General features: G+C 41.7%; 1 protein-coding gene across 13 annotated transcripts in view; it reads left to right on the top strand.

Annotated features, from left to right (window-relative positions):
- Window positions 1–19,703, top strand: part of COX7B2 (cytochrome c oxidase subunit 7B2) — a 146,571-nt gene that overhangs the window by 87,024 nt on the left and 39,844 nt on the right. For 2 of the 13 annotated variants that reach the window (XM_073891160.1, XM_073891154.1), the window contains exon 3: window positions 10,685–10,806. The exons of 9 other annotated variants lie outside the window; for them this stretch is intronic. Coding sequence is in view for 1 of the 4 variants with exons in the window: in XM_073891153.1 (XP_073747254.1) it covers window positions 10,685–10,806; window positions 11,290–11,443 (276 nt within the window). In the remaining 3 variants the exon portion in view is untranslated. Of the gene's footprint in view, window positions 1–10,684; window positions 10,807–11,289; window positions 11,444–19,703 lie in introns of those variants that run through there. 2 more of the 13 variants (XM_073891153.1, XM_073891164.1) reach the window with 2 other exon arrangements.

The following is a 19,703-nucleotide window of genomic DNA, read 5'->3' as shown; positions in this document are numbered from 1 at the left end:
GGAATTGCTCAGATCCGCCCCCCTGCCCTGGGGTACAATTCGCTTGCAATAGTCAGGGACAGGCCAGAGTCTTAATCACGTCATCCAAGCGACCTAAAGAAAATCAGCAAAAGCCTTAGTCTTCACAAATCCTAGCCAGAGATCCTGAGGACAAACTGACCCTGCCCCCACCGTATGTACCCCCAAGACCGCCTACACCTGGCCCTTCAACTCCAGACACTCTGCCGCCATCGGTTTCACCGACGCCTTCAGGCCCAGAGGATCCACCGATGCCCCCAGGCCCAGAGGATCCACTGGCACCCCACAGGCCCAAAAGATCCACTTTCCCCAGGATCAGCAGCCAGGCTGCGCCCCAGGCCAGGCGCAAGCACCCTCCAAATGCCGGTATGAGAGACGCGGAACCCAAGAGGCACAATGAAGATGGGATGGTCCAACTTGGCCATTCCATGATGTATTATCAGCCCTTCTCCACCACCAACCTCCTCAACTGAAAACATAACACCCCATCCTACTCTGAAAAACCACAGGCCATGGTAGACCTCATAGAATCCCTCTTCCAAACCCATCGGCCAACCTGGGAAGAGTGCCAACAGTTACTCCGCACCCTGTTTAACACAGAGGAAAGGAGGAGAATAATGAAAGGTGCACAACAGTACCTGGAAGAGCACGCACCAGCAGGAGTCATCGACCCTGCTGTCTGGGCTAATATGGCTGCACCTGAAGAGCGCCCCCACATGGGATTTAACAAAACCGAGGGACAGGCCCACATCCGCCCATACCAGGAGCCCCTCCAGGGAATCCGAGCAGGAGCTATAAACATGACTAAGGTATCCTCGGTCACGCAACAACCAGAGGAGTCCCCCGGGACTACTATGAAAGACTATGTGAAGCCTATAGTATATATGCTCCATTTGACCCCGAGGCACAGGAAAGCCAGCAGATGGTAAACACCTCCTTCATGGCTCAAGCCTCCCCAGACATCAGAAAAAAACAGAAACTAGAAGGTTCTGCCAGAATGAACATCACCCAACTAACAGAGATGGCCAATAAGGTCTACATGAACGGGGAGGTTGCAACTGAACGGGAAGTGAACAAAAAGATGAAAAAGAAAGCCTCCTTGCCACCGCCCTGAAAGAAAAGGACAACACAAAGATGTTGTCCAAAAAAGAACAACACAAACCCCAACCACCGAAGGGGAAAGCCCAGAACCCCCTTGGCAAGGGATCAGTGTACCTACTGTAAAGCGAAAAGGCATTGGAAAAACGAATGTCCCAACTGGGGAAAGACTCAAAAGCCCAGCCGCTACAAGGAAGAACCCCGAGAGGAGGACTTCATAGGCCTTACGGGAATGGACTCAGACTGAGGGGGACTGGGCTCTTTCCTCCTTGGCCCCCATGAGCCCATGGTCAAAATGAAGATGGGAGGCCAACCAGTGACTTTTATGGTTGATACTGGGGCTGAGCACTCTGTTGTCACCTCCCCAGTGGCACTTTTCAGCAAAAGGACTGTGACCATCCTTGGGGCCACCAGGACATGGGCGATACAACAGCCCTTTTGCCAGGCTGAACTCGAGGGCTGCAAGGTCCAACATGAATTCCTTTATCTACCTGATTGCCCCATCCCTCTCCTGGGCTGAGACATACTCTCCAAGCTTAGGGCTCAGATAACCTTTGAGCCCACTGGACACACTAGTCTCTGACTAAACCCAAGGCAAGAGGAGGCAGGGTCTCTGATATTAGCAATTACCATGCCAAGGGAAGAAGAATGGAGGCTATTCTGTGCCCAGGCCCAACCGAGCAGCCCACCAGAGTTTAAACTCACCTTCCCTTCAGTATGGGTTGAAAACAACCCACTTGGACTAGCTCAGAATCGGGCCCCTATCATTGTTGAACTGATCACAGGAGCCCAACCTCAGAGGCAAAGGCAATACCCCCTTCCACAGGAAGCTAAGATTGGCATCCAAGAACATCTAACCAAACTCAAAGAAGCAGGTATTCTAGTTGAGTGCCAATCAGCCTGGAATACCCCAGTCGTGCCAGTCAAGAAGCCAGGAAGGGGATACTGACCAGTTCAAGACCTGTGGGCCATCAACAAGGTGATCATCTCTCTGCACCCAGTGGTCCCGAATCCATACACCCTCCTCAGCCAAATCCCAGGGTCGGCCAGATGGTTCACTTGCCTAGATTTGAAGGATGCCTTCTGCCTCCACTAAGCTCCCCAGAGCCAGTCACTATTTGCCTTTGAATGGTCTGAACCTGATACTGGGCACCAGATGCAACTGATTTGGATGCACCTCCCACAAGGGTTTAAAAACTCACCAACCCTCTTTGGGGAAGCGCTGGCTGTGGACCTCATGAGCTTCCCAAGAGATGCCACACAATGCACCCTCCTCCAGTATGTGGATGACCTCCTCCTCGCCAGTGACACACAAGAAGACTGCACAAAAGGCACAAAGGCCCTCCTACAGCTCCTGTCAGACTCAGGATACTGAACGTCATGGAAGAAGGCACAAATCTTCTAACAACAGGTCCAGTACCTTGGGTTCCTCCTCACCCAAGGGAAAAGAGAACTAGGGCTGGAGAGGAAAAGGGTCCTCATCTCTCTGGCACAGCCCCAGACAAATGGGGCCTATGAGAATTCCTGGGGGCTGCAGTGTTCTGCTGCATCTCAATCCCTGGCTTCTTGGCAATAGCAAGACACCTTTATGACCTCTTAGGAGGACAAGATCGAGAACCCCCTGCCTGGACTGAGGAAGCAGAAGCCACTTTCACAGAGATAAAGACCTCCTTGGGGCAGGCTCCAGCCTTGGGCCTACCAGATGTAGAGAAACCTTTCAATCTCTTTGTGCCTGAAAAGAAAAAATAGCGCTCGGGGTACTCACCCAGACTGTTGGATCCTGGCAACAGCCAGTTGCTCACCTGTCAAAGAAGCTGGACCCTGTGGCAATGGGATGGCTACTGTGCCTCAGGGCGCTGGCAGCCACAGTCCTACTCCTCAAGGAGGCGGACAGACATACCCTGGATAAAGAACTTAACATCAAGGTCCCTCATGCAGGTGTATTCCTCATGAATGCACAGGGACACCGCTTTCTTTCCAACTCTCGGCTAGCACAATACCATGGACTTCTGCAAAAACCCATGGGTCACCCTCGAAACAGTAAGGACATTAAATCCAGCAACCTTTTTCCCCATGGAAGAGGGGGAACCAGACCATGACTGCTCTGAGGTGACTGATGAAGTCTACGTGAGCCGTCCAGATCTGCAGGATTAAGCTATAAAGAATCCAGAGCTCACACTGTTCAGCAACGGCAACAGTTACCTACAGGAGGGTGCCCAGAAAGCAGGTTATGCAGTAACAACAAGCACTGAAGTCTTAGAAGCTAAGGCATTACCAGCTGGATGGTCAACTCAATGGGCTGAATTATATGCCTTAGTCCGAGCCCTCACCCTTGGTGAAGGCAAGCGAGTCAACATCTATACTGACTTGGTACGCCTTTGCTTCTATACATATACATGGAACCATCTACAAGGAAAGGGGCCTCCTAACCGCAGCAGGAAAAGCTATCAAGAACAAAGAGGAGATACCAAGACTCCTTGAAGCCGTCTGGCTTCCAGAGGAAGTAGCCAATCCTGCACTGTAAGGGACACCAGAAAGGAGATGGCCCCATAGCACGGGGAAATCGTCTGGCAGATGAGGCAGCCAAGACCACAGCCAGCGAGGACATGGACAGAGCCCCTTCCCTCACCATGGCCCTAACAACCCCGGAAAAAGTCCCTCATGCAGTTGTGTTCCTTATGTTCCTCCACCCGGTTACACTAAAAAGGAAAAGGAATGGGCCATGGCTGAGGGAGCCACCCTGACTGATGAAAAGGGATGGTGGATGATGCCAGATGGGCGTATCTTTGTTCCAACAGCAACTGGAGGGCATCTAGTCAGGGAACACCACCAACTCACTCATCTAGGGAAAACTGCATTAGAGACCCTTCTCAAAAAGCACTACTACATCAGTCAGCTGCCAGCACTATGCTGAGCAACGAGTGAACGGTGCATAACATGTGCTACAAATAATGCTCTGTCTGCACCACAGCCCCCGCCAGGTGTCCAGAGGATGGGAGCAACCCCCTTCGAAGATCTAGAGGTAGACTTCACAGATGTGCAGCCAAGCAGGGGGTTCAGATATCTCCTAGTAATAGTATGCACATACTCTGGGTGGGTCGAAGCCTTCCCGACCAGGACAGAGCAAAGCCGGGAGGTAGCTAAAGTCCTCTTGCAGGAGATCGTGCCCTGGTTCGGCCTGCCATTAACAATCCATAGTGACAATGGACCCGCATTTGTGGCAGACGTTGTACAGGTCTTGACCAAATCTCTCAACATCACCTGGAGACTCCACACTGCTTACTGGCCCCAAAGTTCAAGGAAAGTAGAGCAAATGAATTGCACCCTCAAGGGAACCTTCACAAAGTTTTGTCAGGAGACTAACCCGGCATGGCTGGATCTGCTACCCCTAGCTCTCCTGCGTGCTCACGGCACACCCGGGACATCGATTTCTCCCCATTTGAATTAATATATGGACAGCCTCCCCTGTGCTTGGGAAGCCTTCCAGGAAACTTGCATCAGGTTGGAGATAAAGAGATAAAGGAGCAGCTTCAGGCTCTGGCAGCCACCCTAAATAAATAACAAAAGTACACCATCAAAAAGTACACCCCATTCACCTTAGGGTCTCAAGTACACTCCTTCCAGACAGGGGACTCAGTTTCGGTCAAAGATTGAAAGAAAGACCCCCTCAAACCGCAGTGGACAGGGCCCCACACTGTTGTTCGAACCACTCCTACTGCCCTCAGGGTCTCAGGTGTCATCCCGTAGATCCGCCACTCTAGAGTGAAGAAAGCTCATCATTCGGACAAGGAGCTGCGCCAGTGGAGAATCCAGCCAGACTTCATGAACCCACTCAGGCTTCACCTTCAACGAGGCTCCACCGACTGATGATCACCTGCTCACCGTGGTCCCTGGCTCTCATCGGCGTGATTTCCCTCATCTTGGGAGTCAGACTCTGTACTGTTGCCCCACCTGACTGGACTTTTCCCCAGAGACTTACTATTGTCATTGCTTATTGGGTGTCCCTAAGGTGTATTACTGCACTCACTTATCCATGGGTTTCATCTGCTGATGGGTTAGCCACGATGGCTCCCTCTACCTAAGGTCATAGATCCCACTTTTATTGGCCCTCTGCTATCTACTCCTGAGTGCATTTCACCGTGGTTTTCCTGGCCCCAGTCAGTCTTGGTTTTCTGCTGCCTAGTGTGCTGTTCCTCCACATTGCCTCTAGCTTGCCCGGCCTGGCAGGGGGGACAGACTCTCGTATCACCATTACTGGCAAATGGACTTTCCAGCTTATCCCCCTCAATCCCACACTGACGCCCCTGCTGACTTCTTCCACCGGGGATGGACACACGCCAAAGGTTGACCTCCATTGTGACGGATGCCAACTTCTTGATACCTCCTGGGAACCTCATAGATGGTGTTCCTACCATGGCCCTCACTCAGGTTACTAGTGGGCTGGTAGATATCTACATCTTTGGGGGCCCTACACCTCAGCAGCCAAACACCTGCCCTCAGTTCTGCTCGCAAGCCTGGGGATGTGAGTCATGGGTGTCGACTTGGCTGGAAACGGAATGATGGTCCACCAGGTGGTGCCTCAAAGAGTGCAGTGACATCCGGATTTCCTTGTCATGCAGGGCCGCCCTATCCTCTTGCCCTAATGATCACTGTATACCACTCACCCTCTCAGTCTTAGAACCCAATGCCACATCATGGGCTACAGGAATCGTTCTCCTGTTGGGCCAGTATCACCCTATGGGAGCCGACCCCATGGCCAAATTTATAATTAAGTCCATGTTCACTACAAATCTTAACAGTCAATCCCCAGAGTCAGACAGAAAATAACTGCCCCAGTGCATCCCTGGGTCCCCCATCCACATGCAGCAAGCATCTATAGCACAACTGTTAGGTATAATTAACTCCTCCCACCAAGCGCTTAACCACTCGAATCCACCCCTAGCATCTGACTGCTGGATCTGTATGAAGCCCCATCCCATCCAATACCTAGGTGTCATCCTCAGCCAATGTACCTTGTCACCTCCCACCTCGGCACTGGGGACCTCAAATTATCCCTGTCTGGCTCCGGTACCACTGTATGGCAACTCTTCCTCTCCCATCATGGGGCACATTGGGGTCTGTGCACCTAACAACACTTTTTTAGCTTGTGATCAAGGTGTATACATCTGTATCACGCTGCGCAATCGATCCTGCACGCTTGTCAGTCTCTTACCTGATCTTTCAGTCCTCCCTGGGAGTGATGCCCCACTCATATGGAGATCTCCTAGCTGCCCTTGACGCTCCCCCTGCAGCCATCCCTCTTATCATGAGCCTGCTGGCTGCATCAGGTGTTGCCCTCAGTGCCACTGGCATCGGGATGTCTCAGGTTTAGTACCAGGGGTTAACTCAACAACTCTGGCAGATTTTTCCGCCCTCACTCAGTTGGCCCCGGCCCTACAGCGCCAACTCGATTTACTGGCCTCGGTGGTCCTCCAAAACAGACGCGGGCTTGACTTGCTCATGGCTATGCAAGGGGCGCTCTGCCTCTTCCTACAGGAGGAATGTTGTTTTTATGCTAATGAGTCAGGGGTGGTCCAAGAAACTCTGACCCAATTACAGGAACGAGTACATTGCCAGTGGGAAACACCCCAGCGGACAACTTGGTGGGATACCCTCTCACAATGGTTCCCTTGGTTCGCACCCCTCATCGGCCACCTCCTATTGCTTCTCCTCATAGTGGCATTTGGTCCTTGTATTCTTAATGACCTTACTAGGTTTATTACTACTCAAAACTGCTAAAATTAGGCTCCAGTTACTCCTTACTATAGCCCCTTAGAAGATGAAGATGATGCCTTCTAAACCAGGTGGTTAAAGGGGCATCAAAGGGGGGAATGAAAGGAAATTCTGTGTCCTAAGATGGCTGACTGAGCCAGCAAGAGAGTCAGAGTCCTTGCTTGAGGCTCTTCTGGGTTCTTCTCCCTGCTCTGCTTATGATGAGCACCAATCTGGGTCCTTCTCCCTGCCCTGCTTTGCGCAGGAGCCAAAAGTGCCAAGTACGCGGAAGGAGAAGTGTATAAATTGCTCCCTTTGTTTGTGCTCAGGCTCAGACCTTTGGAGACCACTCTTCTCTGAGCCCACTGGTGTTAAATAAACCTCCATCCTCCAAGATCTCTGGGTGCCACCTGGACCCCAGGTGATGAAATTGTAAGGATATTCAAGATATTTTAGTAAAGGGCTTATATTGTACCATCCCTTCAAATATTTAGAGGTTACATGAAGACAAGGAAAACCATTATTTTTTTTCTTGCTTTTAAAGCAACATCTAATAGAAGCAGAAAGGAGTACCAGTATATATATATATATATATATATATATATAAAAGATCATACTGACCTATGAAAATCCATAAAGTGGCTGAAAATATGGGGAGGACAGGAGGACATTGTAAAGAGAGAACCAAACAGGGCAAAAAGAAGAGGGAAACAAATGATATCAAAATATTAGATTTGAAATTTTAAAAAATCAGCATTCAACTTCTAGATCTCTCATTTGTTAGCCATTTAATCTTGTTTTTTACCAGTCTTAATTCTCATCTGTGAAAAAGAAGGAATTCTTTATGTATTTACCTTGCAGGATTGTAATGCAGATGAAATAAGATAATGGATATGAAAGACCTTTGTAACATATAACGTAGTCCTCATGCACATAGTTTCCATAGTATATTCTTTTTTTTTTTTTTTTTTTTAAGTAGTCTCCATGCCCAGTGTGGAGCCCATCATGGGGCTTGAACTTATGACCCTGAGATCAAGACCTGAGCTGGGATCAAGAGTTGGATGCTCAACTGACTGAGCCACCTAGTCAAACCCATAGTACATGCCTTAACATAGATTTTTAGTCTTTTTAGAAAGACTGTATTGATGATACTTTCCTCACAGAGACCTCAAAAGTAGCACACAGGCAAGATTCAGTAGGGAAGATAGCTTTAGAAAGTCTCATTCTGGTATTTTTTTAAAATGAGGGGATGGCGTGTGTTGTGATGAGCACTGGGTGTTATACGCAACTAATCAATCATTGAACACTACATCAAAAACTAATGATGTACTATATGCTGGCTAACTGAACATAATAAAATAAATAAATAAAAATAAATGAGGGGATGGTAAACTGTAATAAATACTTTCTTTGTGTACAACTTTATTTCTTGGAAAGTAGAAAATGCAGTCCACTAAATCAGGTTGAATTTTTGCCAATGAGCAAGAACAGTTGTGATATGAAAGCACTGGGAACATAGGAAGTGTCCTAAGTTAGGAGAATAAATACATGTACAATATTTATAATAAGTATTAAACATTTGAGGGGGGGCAGTGGGAGAAAAATATAAAGATATAATTACATGGTAGGAGACTCAAAGGAACATTGGCTCAAGACAGATAGGAATCTTGAAAATATTTACTGTAATAAAATATTTGATGGAGAAGTCAAAAGCATGATAACTGGATCATGGTAACTGGACAGCGAGCACTAAATGAGGGTCAGTTAACCACAGAGTATCATGAAGGAATAGCCAACAGAGCCCAGAATGAGCTATAATTAATAAAAGTGCTAAACAAAAGAAGTAGGGAATTTTATCTATAATAAAAAAGGTTGGATAGGATTCTAGCAAGGTACAAATATGATGATGTTAACACTTGAAAGCAAGAAGTTAGACATACTGTGGTCTTATTTAAATGTAAACAAAAAAATAAATTCCATCTTTTCTAATAAATAGAAAGTGTTTGAAACACAGAATATCTTAATTCCACATAGCCTGTTTAGAACCAGTAGAAAAAGTTACCCTAAAGCAGATAATAGGCACAATGAAAGATGGGACATGCTAAACGTTTGCAATAACTGAAAATCTGGTGGTGTAGCTCAGAAGGTTGAAACTTCCATTTCTAGAATGCTTAAGTAAAGGTTGTGTTTTAGTGTCATTGTTAATTTTATAACTTTAATAATAAAAGCTTGAGTTAGATTAATTCTGAATTCCCTACCAATGCAAAAAGTAATAATAATAAAAAATAAATTCCCTACCAATGCTAAGATTCTGCAGTTCTAATTGAGATTAGGGTCAGTTTATTATAAAGTAGAGTTGCCAAATTTTAACAAATAAAAAAACAGGACACCTAATTAAATTTGAATTTTAGGTAAACAATGAATAATTTAGTATATCCCAAATATTTTACCTGGCAACATAACATTTCTTTCCAGTGAATCTCTTGCTCAATTTCCCCTTCCCCTCCCTGGGGATTTAAGGAATAGACAATGAAGAAATTACCAGCACAGCCCAAATCTACTTGGAGACCTGACTTCAGGGATTTTGCCAAGATTATTGTTTTTTAAGGATTTTATTTATTTATTTGAGAGAGAATGAGAGAGAGAGAGAGAGAGCATGAGATGGGGGGGGGGTTAGAGGGATAAGCAGACTCCCTGCTGAGCAGAGAGCCCAATGCGGGACTCCATCCCGGGACTCCAGGATCATGACCTGAGCCGAAGGCAGTCGCTTAACCAACTGAACCACCTAGGCGCCCCAGATTTTGCCAAGATTATTAAATGCTAGAATACATAGACTTACAAGACTGAAAGGAATCCCTGTATGACATCGGGGCAATTCCTTAATTTTAAAAGCAAAGTGGACAATTTGGCTTGTCTAAGAAAGTAATGAAACAAAGTTATTGCCATAGTTACTGGTTGCTAAGGAAGTTTATGGCATCTCTCTTATTATAGGTGACTCAAAACCATCTAAAGGTAATTCTTCCTATGCATGTGGGAGTGGAAGATAGACTTCTCCAGGCACCATTTAGCTCTGGAAGCCTATTTTTAAATCTTACCAGAATTCCCCTCAGGTAAAATCGCTTCACAGTTTTAGAGGACTTAAGTTTTTCAGCTCATCAATCCCTGAAGTTCCGGTAACTTGACTACAGATAGTTGTGGGGATAATTTAAATAAGTCCCATATCCCTCCAATTTCCTTTCCTTCCACAACTTCTCTACAAAATAACCCAAGCATGAGACACTTTGCAAATGTGACAGCCTAGTTTTCAGCCTCTCCTGTGTTTAGAAACTTGTGGCTAACCTTTGGAGAACTAACTCAATGTAGGAATCTCTCAAATAGATTGCAGTACTGTAATTCATTCTTTGTTGCTTGAATAATTTATATGAAATGACAGTAATGTTACTAGGGGGTGATTCCTTGACTTACAGTTAGATCTGTGTGCCCCAAAACTTGTGAAATTCTCTATTATGCATGATTTTCTCAACGTTAGCACTTCCATAAAACCAATGTTTATTTGACATTTCTTGAAAGAAACTGTAGAAATTTGTTAAATAAGCAAGGTCTTGTGCATACACCATATTTCCTTACCTAGTCTTCTTTAAACTAGTGGACCTGCCCATGTAACATGTAACGCAAACCACTTAATATAACCCCACAATGATTTGAGCTTCTGTGATTTTGCTCCTCACCTAAACACTGGCCCTTTAGACTGACACAACTTCCTGGTTTTTTATAATCAATTGAATGGAAACCACCACAGACTGAATTCTCGTTACAGAGGTACCTTCTATGCTGGTTGTTGTCTATCAAGAGGTGCTCTTAAAAGTAGGAAAGAAGTGTCTTCAGGAAAGGGCTGGTTTCTACTCTTTTAACATCGTGTCTGGAGTTTACTTCCTGAGAGTAAGTATATCTGCTCTAAGCTCTAAAGACCTATGCATACCAGGGATACATTCAGAGCTTCCTGAAGGAAATTTTGTATAAGTCCCTTGGTCTTCCTGGCAAAAGCCCCAGTACTTCTGTGTTAAGAAAACAAGTGGGAAACTCAGAGTCACCCAAGAGTAGTAGGTACTTGATTCGGGACCTGGGTTGTCGTTCAGCCTTCTCATATTTACTCATTCTCAACTTACTGTCAGTAGGGGTGATGAAGATTATTGTATCAAGGATACAATAGAGATTCTTACTACAGAGGTTGAAACCTACTTCTCGAAGTTAATAAGGCATCTTTGTGATAAGATCTTAGTGTCTTTGTAATAACTAAAATACTTGGGGGTTTAAAATGCTCTTTGGCTCAGTACCCATTTGAACTGTTATCTCATTTCACTCGTAAACACTAAAGGCAGAATTGAAAATAGCTGTTAATTATAATACCATCTTTTCTTGTAGTCTGCAGTAAAGAATTGGGTGGATACCAGTAATCATCACTGGAGGCAAGCTGGAACTCACAGTCAGGAGGATCGGCAGATAGAGAGATCCCCTACTCTTTCAGCATCCTGTGGAAAGGAATGTTTGGATGAGAGTGCAACTTTGTGCTCCAAAGGTTTGGATTCCGAGAGAGACTCCAGTACCTTTGTTTTCTTTAAATCGATCAAAAATGAGAACATTCTTGCATAGCAAGAAATGGGCAGTTTGGGCTTAGGCGCTAGCCATTTAGTTGAGTATTAGAAAACCAGCTGCCCAGCACTTTGACATCTTGGGGGCTGCCAGTCCCTTTGGGAGTTTAGTTTGGAAGAAGGAGAGTATTTGGTCCTAACTAACTAACTAACTGCAAAACAGTCTGGAGAAAGCTGCCAAGTTTATTCACTAGACAGTTTTATCCAATGTGAAGTAAAAGAGACAAATGGGAATCTGAAGGTCAGTCAGAAATTACCTACAAATCTGTTTTGTGCAAAATATTATTTTCTTAATGTTAGAATTAGAGTTACATATTTTCTGTAACTCTTTCTGTTCAAAACTTGGGTAATTAGTACATAGTGTTGGCTGCAGGCATTATGTAGCTGAGGCTAAAATGAAGTACCCTCATGAAATGGACTGATGTTCACATGGAACTCCACTCTCACTAAGGAAGTTTTGGAAAAAGTCGGAAAAGTGAGAATAGACTAGGGTTTGATTCACAAGCAACAAGAACCAAATGTTCTATCAACAGAATAGAGGGTTAAGATAGTTCCAAATGATGAGGAGGCATGTGCCCAGAGCTCAGCCAGTGGTTTACCTCAGCAGACCCTAGGCGAGACTGTTAATACATTGCTTTCTTTGGACACATTTGTCTCTGGAATAGTAAGAGACTGAGCTTGGAAGTTCCAGAAGGATATAGGGAACTAAAACAGGTATGGGCTGAAAATAGTTTGAATGTACTGAAAGGTGGGATACCAAAGGCAGGGAATATAGTTTGGGGTCAATCTGATTGTCTTTGAGATGGCACAGTCTTGAACTGGGATAGTGGTAGTGACAATGAAAAGGAGCAACAATAAGACAAACAGCAATAATAAAGTAATGAATTAACCTATGTACATAAATTTGCATTTTAAAAACAAAGTGAACAAACTTATTGATCAAAAAGTGTCATTCAGAACACTGCAGATGTATGAATAAAAACCTCAGGAGTCTGGCTTTTCATTTGGAGGGGGCTATTTTTTTGCCCCCCCCAAATGAAATAAAACCCATACATTTAGGGTACAAACTGTGAATCATCTACAAAGCCTAGCCTTAGGCCAGCGCCTAATAAACATTTGCAGAGTAAGTTAATAGAATCACAAAGAACATACCTAGCACAGATAAATTGCTTATTATATTCCTGCCTCAAATCTCCCTATGTTTCCTGATTGTAAACAGACATTGTATGAAGATGTCAGATGACAGATAATAAAATTTATAAAAATTACAGACATTATACAACATAAAAGTATACTTGATTTTAAGATGTATCATTGTCTAAACCAATATATTTTTGCTACTTGTTTTAAAGCTATAAAAATAGGTTTTTGATGAAAAATGTACAATAACCTTTATTTCCTTTAGTTGCTAAGTGGCAATTCCAGAGAGAGTCTCACTTTTCTCATGTTATATTTAAAATTTCAAGAACTGTCACCTGCATTGGAAACATTTGCTAAATCTGAACTTTCAGAATGCTAGTAGGATACACTTTAATTGGATCTATAAAAGTAATTCTCCAAAGAGTGTACCTCTGACCAGTTTACAGAAACCAATTCCGGGTTTACAGAGGAAAAAGTGAAACACTGAAAAACTGTAAGTCTTCCCTTGCTTCCCTAATGTTTGGAGGAAAAACTGAGGAATGAAGTGTTAGTAGTTCATTTGAGTGGCAATTTATTATTTTTTTTCTCTTGGGTTGGATGAAATGTATAATCCCAATGCATTTTATGTTGTTTTCTCCAGTGTTCCAAGGTCATGATACTATTAATGCCACAAATAGTAATATGTTCACAGGATATTGCTCACTTTAAGATTTCCATAGTAATGGTAAACAGGGGTAGATCAATGAAATTGACACATAACTCAAAAGGATCTTTTCAATCAACAAATAATTTCAGTATTCCTAGCTAATACAATTTTTTAAATCTATTTTCTGTTTTGAGATTTTTTTTTTTTGTAATGGTTGTATTTAACCAGCACTAACATTAACAAGTTAGAGAGAAACACAATTGATCTGTTATGTTCTATGATTCACTAGTCTTGTTTACTGCTTATTTTGGATTTTCCTATATTCGAATCTTACCTGGTAGAAATGCAGGGGTAAGACAATTGAATAGTCAAAGGAGAGACAATCAAAAGAAGAGAAGTAAATGGCCTCGATAATCCATACCCTAGCTAATCAACCTCCTAATTTTTGAGTGTTGATTGGATTCACAGGCCGTGAAATGGAGTCCTGTAAAGTTTCTCTAACAAAACCTCAACTTAATTTTGCTTCCTGGTAAAAAAACTTTGTGAAGTTTAAGAAACCAAATACTAAGAGCACACCTGAGGTGACTTAGGACCCAAAAGCAGAGAATAGAACAAGTAGGTATCTTGAAGAACTAGCTGAGGAAGCATGGTGCTTGTTAGAAATGGTAGCCTTTACACCTAAGTCTCTACAATCCTGAGGATAAATAATTTTGTTTCATGCATCGTTTATGGACTGAGTTACGTCAACCGTTTTTTCCTTTGCACTAAGATTGATAAAATTATTTTCCATAAATTTCTGATTTTTTTTCTGTAGCATTTTATGAACCTGGAACAATATGAATTTACTATTAGTTTTGCTTTAAGTATATTTATCTTTTTGTGACTTTTAAAATAAGTTTTATTTATTAATATATATGTATAAATAAATTAACATTAACATATTTATATATATAAAGGTGTTTTATAAATTCTGGTGATTCTAAGAATTTTAAAATTATTTAAGGTTGAAGCATGCTGGCTAGAAATTCTTTTTAAATTTCTAACTTCTTTCAAATTTCTGACTCCTTAAAAATAACCATTTCATTTAATATAGATTTTAAACTGACAAATGAGCTCCAGACATTAAAAAATAGCATGGGTTTAACAAGATAAATCTTTTCATGAAGACACATAAATGTCATCAGAACTCTCAAAAGGCAGCTTTTGCCTTATATTATCCTGTTACGTATAATGTTTTGTCTATCATAGAAATAAAATTGGCTTTTCAATTTAGTGGGGGTTTTTTTTGTTTTTTTTTTTTAGAGAGAGAGAGAGAGAGAGAGAGAGAAAGAGCAGGGGTGGGTAGAGGGAGAGGGAGAGAGAAAATCTTAAGCAGGTTCCATGCACAGCATGAGTCTGATGCAGGGCTTGATGTCACAACCCTGAGATCACGACCTGAGCTGAAATCAAGAGTCAAACACTCAACTGACTGAGCCACCCAGGCGCCCCTTCAGTTTAGTTTTTAAGCATTATGTAATATCCATCATTACTTGGCTCCATTTTTGTGGATTTAAATATAATTAGGCTTTCTCTGACTGAATTTATTTTGCTTAGCATAAACTTTCTGGCTCCATTCACATTTTTGCAAATGGCAAAATTTCATTCCTTTTTATGGCTGAATAATATTCCATTTTATATATATGTGTGTGTATACACATATATACATGCATACATACACACACACCCCACATCACATCTTCTTTATCCATTCATCAGTCAGTGGACACTTGGGCTGTTTCCATAATTTGGCTGTTGTAGATAATGCTGCTATAGACATCAGGGTGCATATGTGGAATTTAAGAAACAAAACAAGGGAGCAAAGGGGAAAAAAATAGAGAGAGGGAGGCAGACCAAGAAATAGACTCAACTGTAGAGAACAAACTGATGGTTATCAGAGGGGACGTGGGGGGCGAGATGGTTAAATCCATGATGGGGATTAAGGAGTGAACTTGTGATGAACACCTGGTGAACTTGTGAACACCTGGTGTTGTTTGGAAGTGTTGAATCACGATACTGTACACCTGAAACTAACATTACACTGTATGTTAACTAACTGGAATTTAAATCAAAACTTAAAAATTTTTTTTAATTAAAGAAGTTTTTTAAAGTAAATAAATATATTTGGACTGAATGTAAGTGACCAGTGATATCAAACATGTAAAACTATGAATCTGTGGGCTTCTCTCCTATCTGATAGTTTGTTCTACTATGTTATTCTATGACTTTTCCCTTTACCTTTCTTTCCTGGGCTTTGGTTTATGCCATTTTCTCAGTCTGCATCCAAGTACCTGGCTCAATTTGTTGAAAGCCTTAGTCCCTGAAGTCCTAAGCTTCAAGCAAGATAGCCGTAGGGTGAAGAGTTGGTATCATATTTAATAATATTGTATGGTACTTTGGGGCACCTGGGTGGCTCAGTCGGTTAAGCGTCTGCCTTTGGCTCAGGTCATGATCACAGGGTCCTGGGATTGAGCCCCATGTTGAGCTCCCTGTTCAGTGGAGAGTCTGCTTCTCCCTCTCTCTCTGCCCCTCCCTCCTGCTTGTGCTTTCTGTCTCTCTCTCTGTCAAATAAATTTAAAAAAATAAATATATTTTGTATGGTACACTTAAAGATTTGTTAAATTATGTTAAACGTTATTACCACAATTAAAAAAAAATGAAAGATTTAAAAAAAAGAGTTGGGGATCACAGGCCATATACATCAGAACTAAAAGCCATCCAAGAGAAATGGAGTGAGGAAAAAGACACACTTCAAGTGATGAGATTACATGGGTGGTCAGGAACTGGGTAAGTAGAAACTACTAAAGCTAGAATTGGCTGAAGCCCTAGGAAAAAAAATAGGGAGAACACAGAGTATTAAAGCCAAGGCAGGGTGTGAGAGTACTTTCAGAATTCCTCTCCAGCCTCCTTGCAGCTTAATGAAGTCCTGTTGAGCAGGTGCTGAGGTCTTCATATATCAAGACTCTGCCAGACACTGCCTCCCAGGATTCTCAGTGATGTCTTCAATAAAGGCTCTTCAGTACCATCCAAGCTATAATTAATATGTCCCCTCAATACTTACAGTATTCCCATTGTATTTTTACTTTCTAATTCAATTCAGTAAGGGAGGAGTGCCTGCAGTGTGCCAGGCATTCTGCTAGGAAATTCCTTATCAGTGTTTTATTAGTCTCCTATTCTCTCCTAAAATCACACAAAGAGAATTTTCAATGATTAGAAGATGGAAGATGGCGCCTGACTGTTTTCTCTGTCATAGTTGTTAGTATCATCGTCTTTTCCAAGCCCACACTAGATGCTTGAAGTCCAGGAATTTTCTTTGCTATCCTGCATGTGGAGTTGGGGTTCTTTGCTAGGATTCAAGTTTCTTAGATGTGGTGTTCTGCTACCATACTCTCCTAGGTCTGGCTACTTCCTTAGAGACCAACCAATACCTGTATTACCAAGGGGACTTACAGACGTCTCTTTCTTCATCCAGGCATCCTTGCCTTACTGCTTTCCACTCCAGGATATCTGACATAGTTTCCTCAGTGATTTTTAGGCTTTTTATAAATGACAGGCTTCTTCAGCTGCTTCCACTTTCTACCAGATGGTAAATACTCAGGGAAAGAATTACTAGACTAGATTATTTCAGTAAAATAGGAAAAGGAAAAGAGAAAATACATCTAAAACTCTCAAAAATTTACTTGCCAGTCTAAAATGGAAGACAGTGACTATTGAACAAGTGACTATTATTGGTAAGAAAAATGATTGTGATTATAGCTACCAGTTATACTTAGAGGATTTATTCCTTAAAAATAAACAAGCACACTAATATTTAACTACATTTATGCTTATCACAGTATCACTTTTTTGAGAAAATAAATGGAATCAGCATTTGTGCTCAGCAGTGGAAGGGTGGTGAAATAAAGGATGTTGTATCTCTGCAAGGATGTACTAAGTGTGTACATACATGGATGTTAAAATGATGTTGATATTGATATGAGAAGATTTGCATAATAGATACTTATGTACAGAATATAGGTTACAGGGGTGCCTGGGTGGCTCAGCTGGTTTAGTGCCGGACATTTGATTTCCGCACAGGTCATGATCTCAGGGTCCTGAGGTCGAGCTCCATGTCAGGCTCTATGCTCAGCGCAGAGTCCGCTTGTCCCTCTCCCTCTGCTCCTCTGTCTCTCTCTCTCTCTCTGTCTCTCTCTCTCTCTCAAATAAATAAAATCTTTAAAAAAATACAGGTTACAAAGAACATGAACAACACATCCCCAAAATTTACCAGTGGTTATGACTAAGTAATCTAGCTGGTGGGAATGCAATAGTTTTCAGCTTTACTCTTTTTGTTCAGTCGCATTTTTTCATTATTTCCAAAGAATGTGTATTTCCTTTTAACTATGAAAATAAAGCTAAAAAGAACTATTTTGAATTTCAGAAAGATCTAATTGCTTTCATCTACTAAATGTTTACTGTGTCAGTCACTTAGGTACGCACTTTACATGTATTATTTTTGTTCTCACCAATCCTTAAAAATAGATAGAAGGTTTTTTTCTATTTTCTTTTGTTGTTCTTAGATGAAGGAAATATTAATCAGATTGACAGAGGTCAGAGCCCTGGTTCCTACTCAACAGGATTGCTGTATGGTAACAGGCTCCTCTCTCACGGGCAGTCTATCTTCCACCCTATCCTTGTGGTTAGGTGAAGAAAATCTACCCCCTTCAAAGGCTTTTCTTCCCTATTCTCTTTGATTAATTATCTTAGTATGCTTGTCATTGATGTTAATTTGGGTAGAATGTAGTGATGGAGTGAGATCAAAAAGACTAAGCTGGGAATGAGAAGAAGAAATCTGAATTTTAAAAAGGTAACTCCTGAGGAACTTCCACACAAATTGCTAGATCAGATTTTCTGGAATTCTTTTGTATTCATTTCCCAACAAGATTAGAAATTTCTCAGGAAAGCAGTAGTATGTTAGGTCTAAACCTTTGGCAGCACATTTCATACCATTCTGGAATAACATTCCTTAACGGTATCATTCACTCATTTAGTACACATGTAAATGAAGTTCTACTGATTTGGTAATCAGACAAGACAACAACTGCACAAGCAATGAGACAGAGAGTGATAAAAGTTTGTGTTTTATCTTTTGATTTTTAATGCCATTGAAATAGATTTTTAAAAACTCAAAGGAATGAAATAGATTTTTAAAGTTTATCAAGATCCTTTTACATTTCTTTTTCCTTGCAATTTGATGCCAAATTCTTTTCCTGTGCCTGGAACATATTATGGTACTATAATTGTTCTCCTTAATAAACACTTTTAGCTAGTAAATAAATAAGAAAATAACTTGTATGAATTTAAAGATAATCAGGATCATCAGTCCTTTCGAGATCAAGGACCTAATAACTGATGACCTTCAATATTTTATAATACTGTTTATGAGCAGCTCCTCTAGATAGCAGTAAAGATAAAGCTAAGTAGTCAACATTTATTGGTAAAGCATCCATTGAGTCATGAGAATTATAGCCTGTTATGACAGAACCATCTTAAGGTTGAGAATTCTATTCACTTGGTTTTCAGTAATATAGAAGTAGATCATTCACTTGATTTACATAGCTTCTTTTATTTCTCTAAGGCTTTTCAGTCTTTACTATTTAAGGCTGAACTTGTGTTGTACTTTAGAAATAAAGTAGAATAAAAATAGAATTTTTTTCATAATGCACAGTTGATTTTTGTCTACCTCATACCAGTTTTGCTAATAATAGTACCCTCTTCTTTTACTTCGCCTCTTTCCTACTCCATGAGGTTCTGATGGCACTGCTATTCACAAAGGTAACTGGGCTGTGCAGAAGGGTTGTAACATTACTGAAGTCTGGCTGTAATTGGGATGAGTACATAACCTAAGATGAGTGAGTGAGAAGCTTTTGATGAAATATCATATACAGACACTGGGAAATAGAAGATAAGTTCATGATATTGTCTCACTGATATCCTCTGCCAAAGAGAGGACAGTTACTTTTAGTGGAAAATAATGAGGAAACTACAGAGAGAAGTAAAGCTGACAAAATCAGAGAATTGATAATATTTGATTACTTGATACCTGATGTAGGTACCCCTAACCTTTCCAGTTAAGAAAACTAGTACATTTCTTTTTCTTTTTCTTTTCTTTTGCTTAAGCTAATTTGAGTTTGGTTCATATCATCTGCAAACAAAATGTAAATTGAGCTTATGAAATGGGCCCAGTATGTGTGGGTTTTCACTAGCAAGACCTTGCTTCAAAGAAAGCTCTAAGTAAACAGGTAAATAGGATGACCTACTTTGTAGGTACAGTCATTCTCCTTCCTTAGTTTAACTAACTCAGGGTTTATTCATAGTGTGTTCAT

The sequence above is a fragment of the Callorhinus ursinus genome, unplaced genomic scaffold (genome assembly GCF_003265705.2).
Source record: "Callorhinus ursinus isolate GAN/ISIS: 27379988/994484 unplaced genomic scaffold, GSC_fseal_2.0 scaffold4, whole genome shotgun sequence".
Lineage (NCBI taxonomy): Eukaryota > Metazoa > Chordata > Mammalia > Carnivora > Otariidae > Callorhinus > Callorhinus ursinus.
Note: the sequence above shows the minus strand (reverse complement) of the source record. Positions and strands in the feature narration are given on the sequence as shown.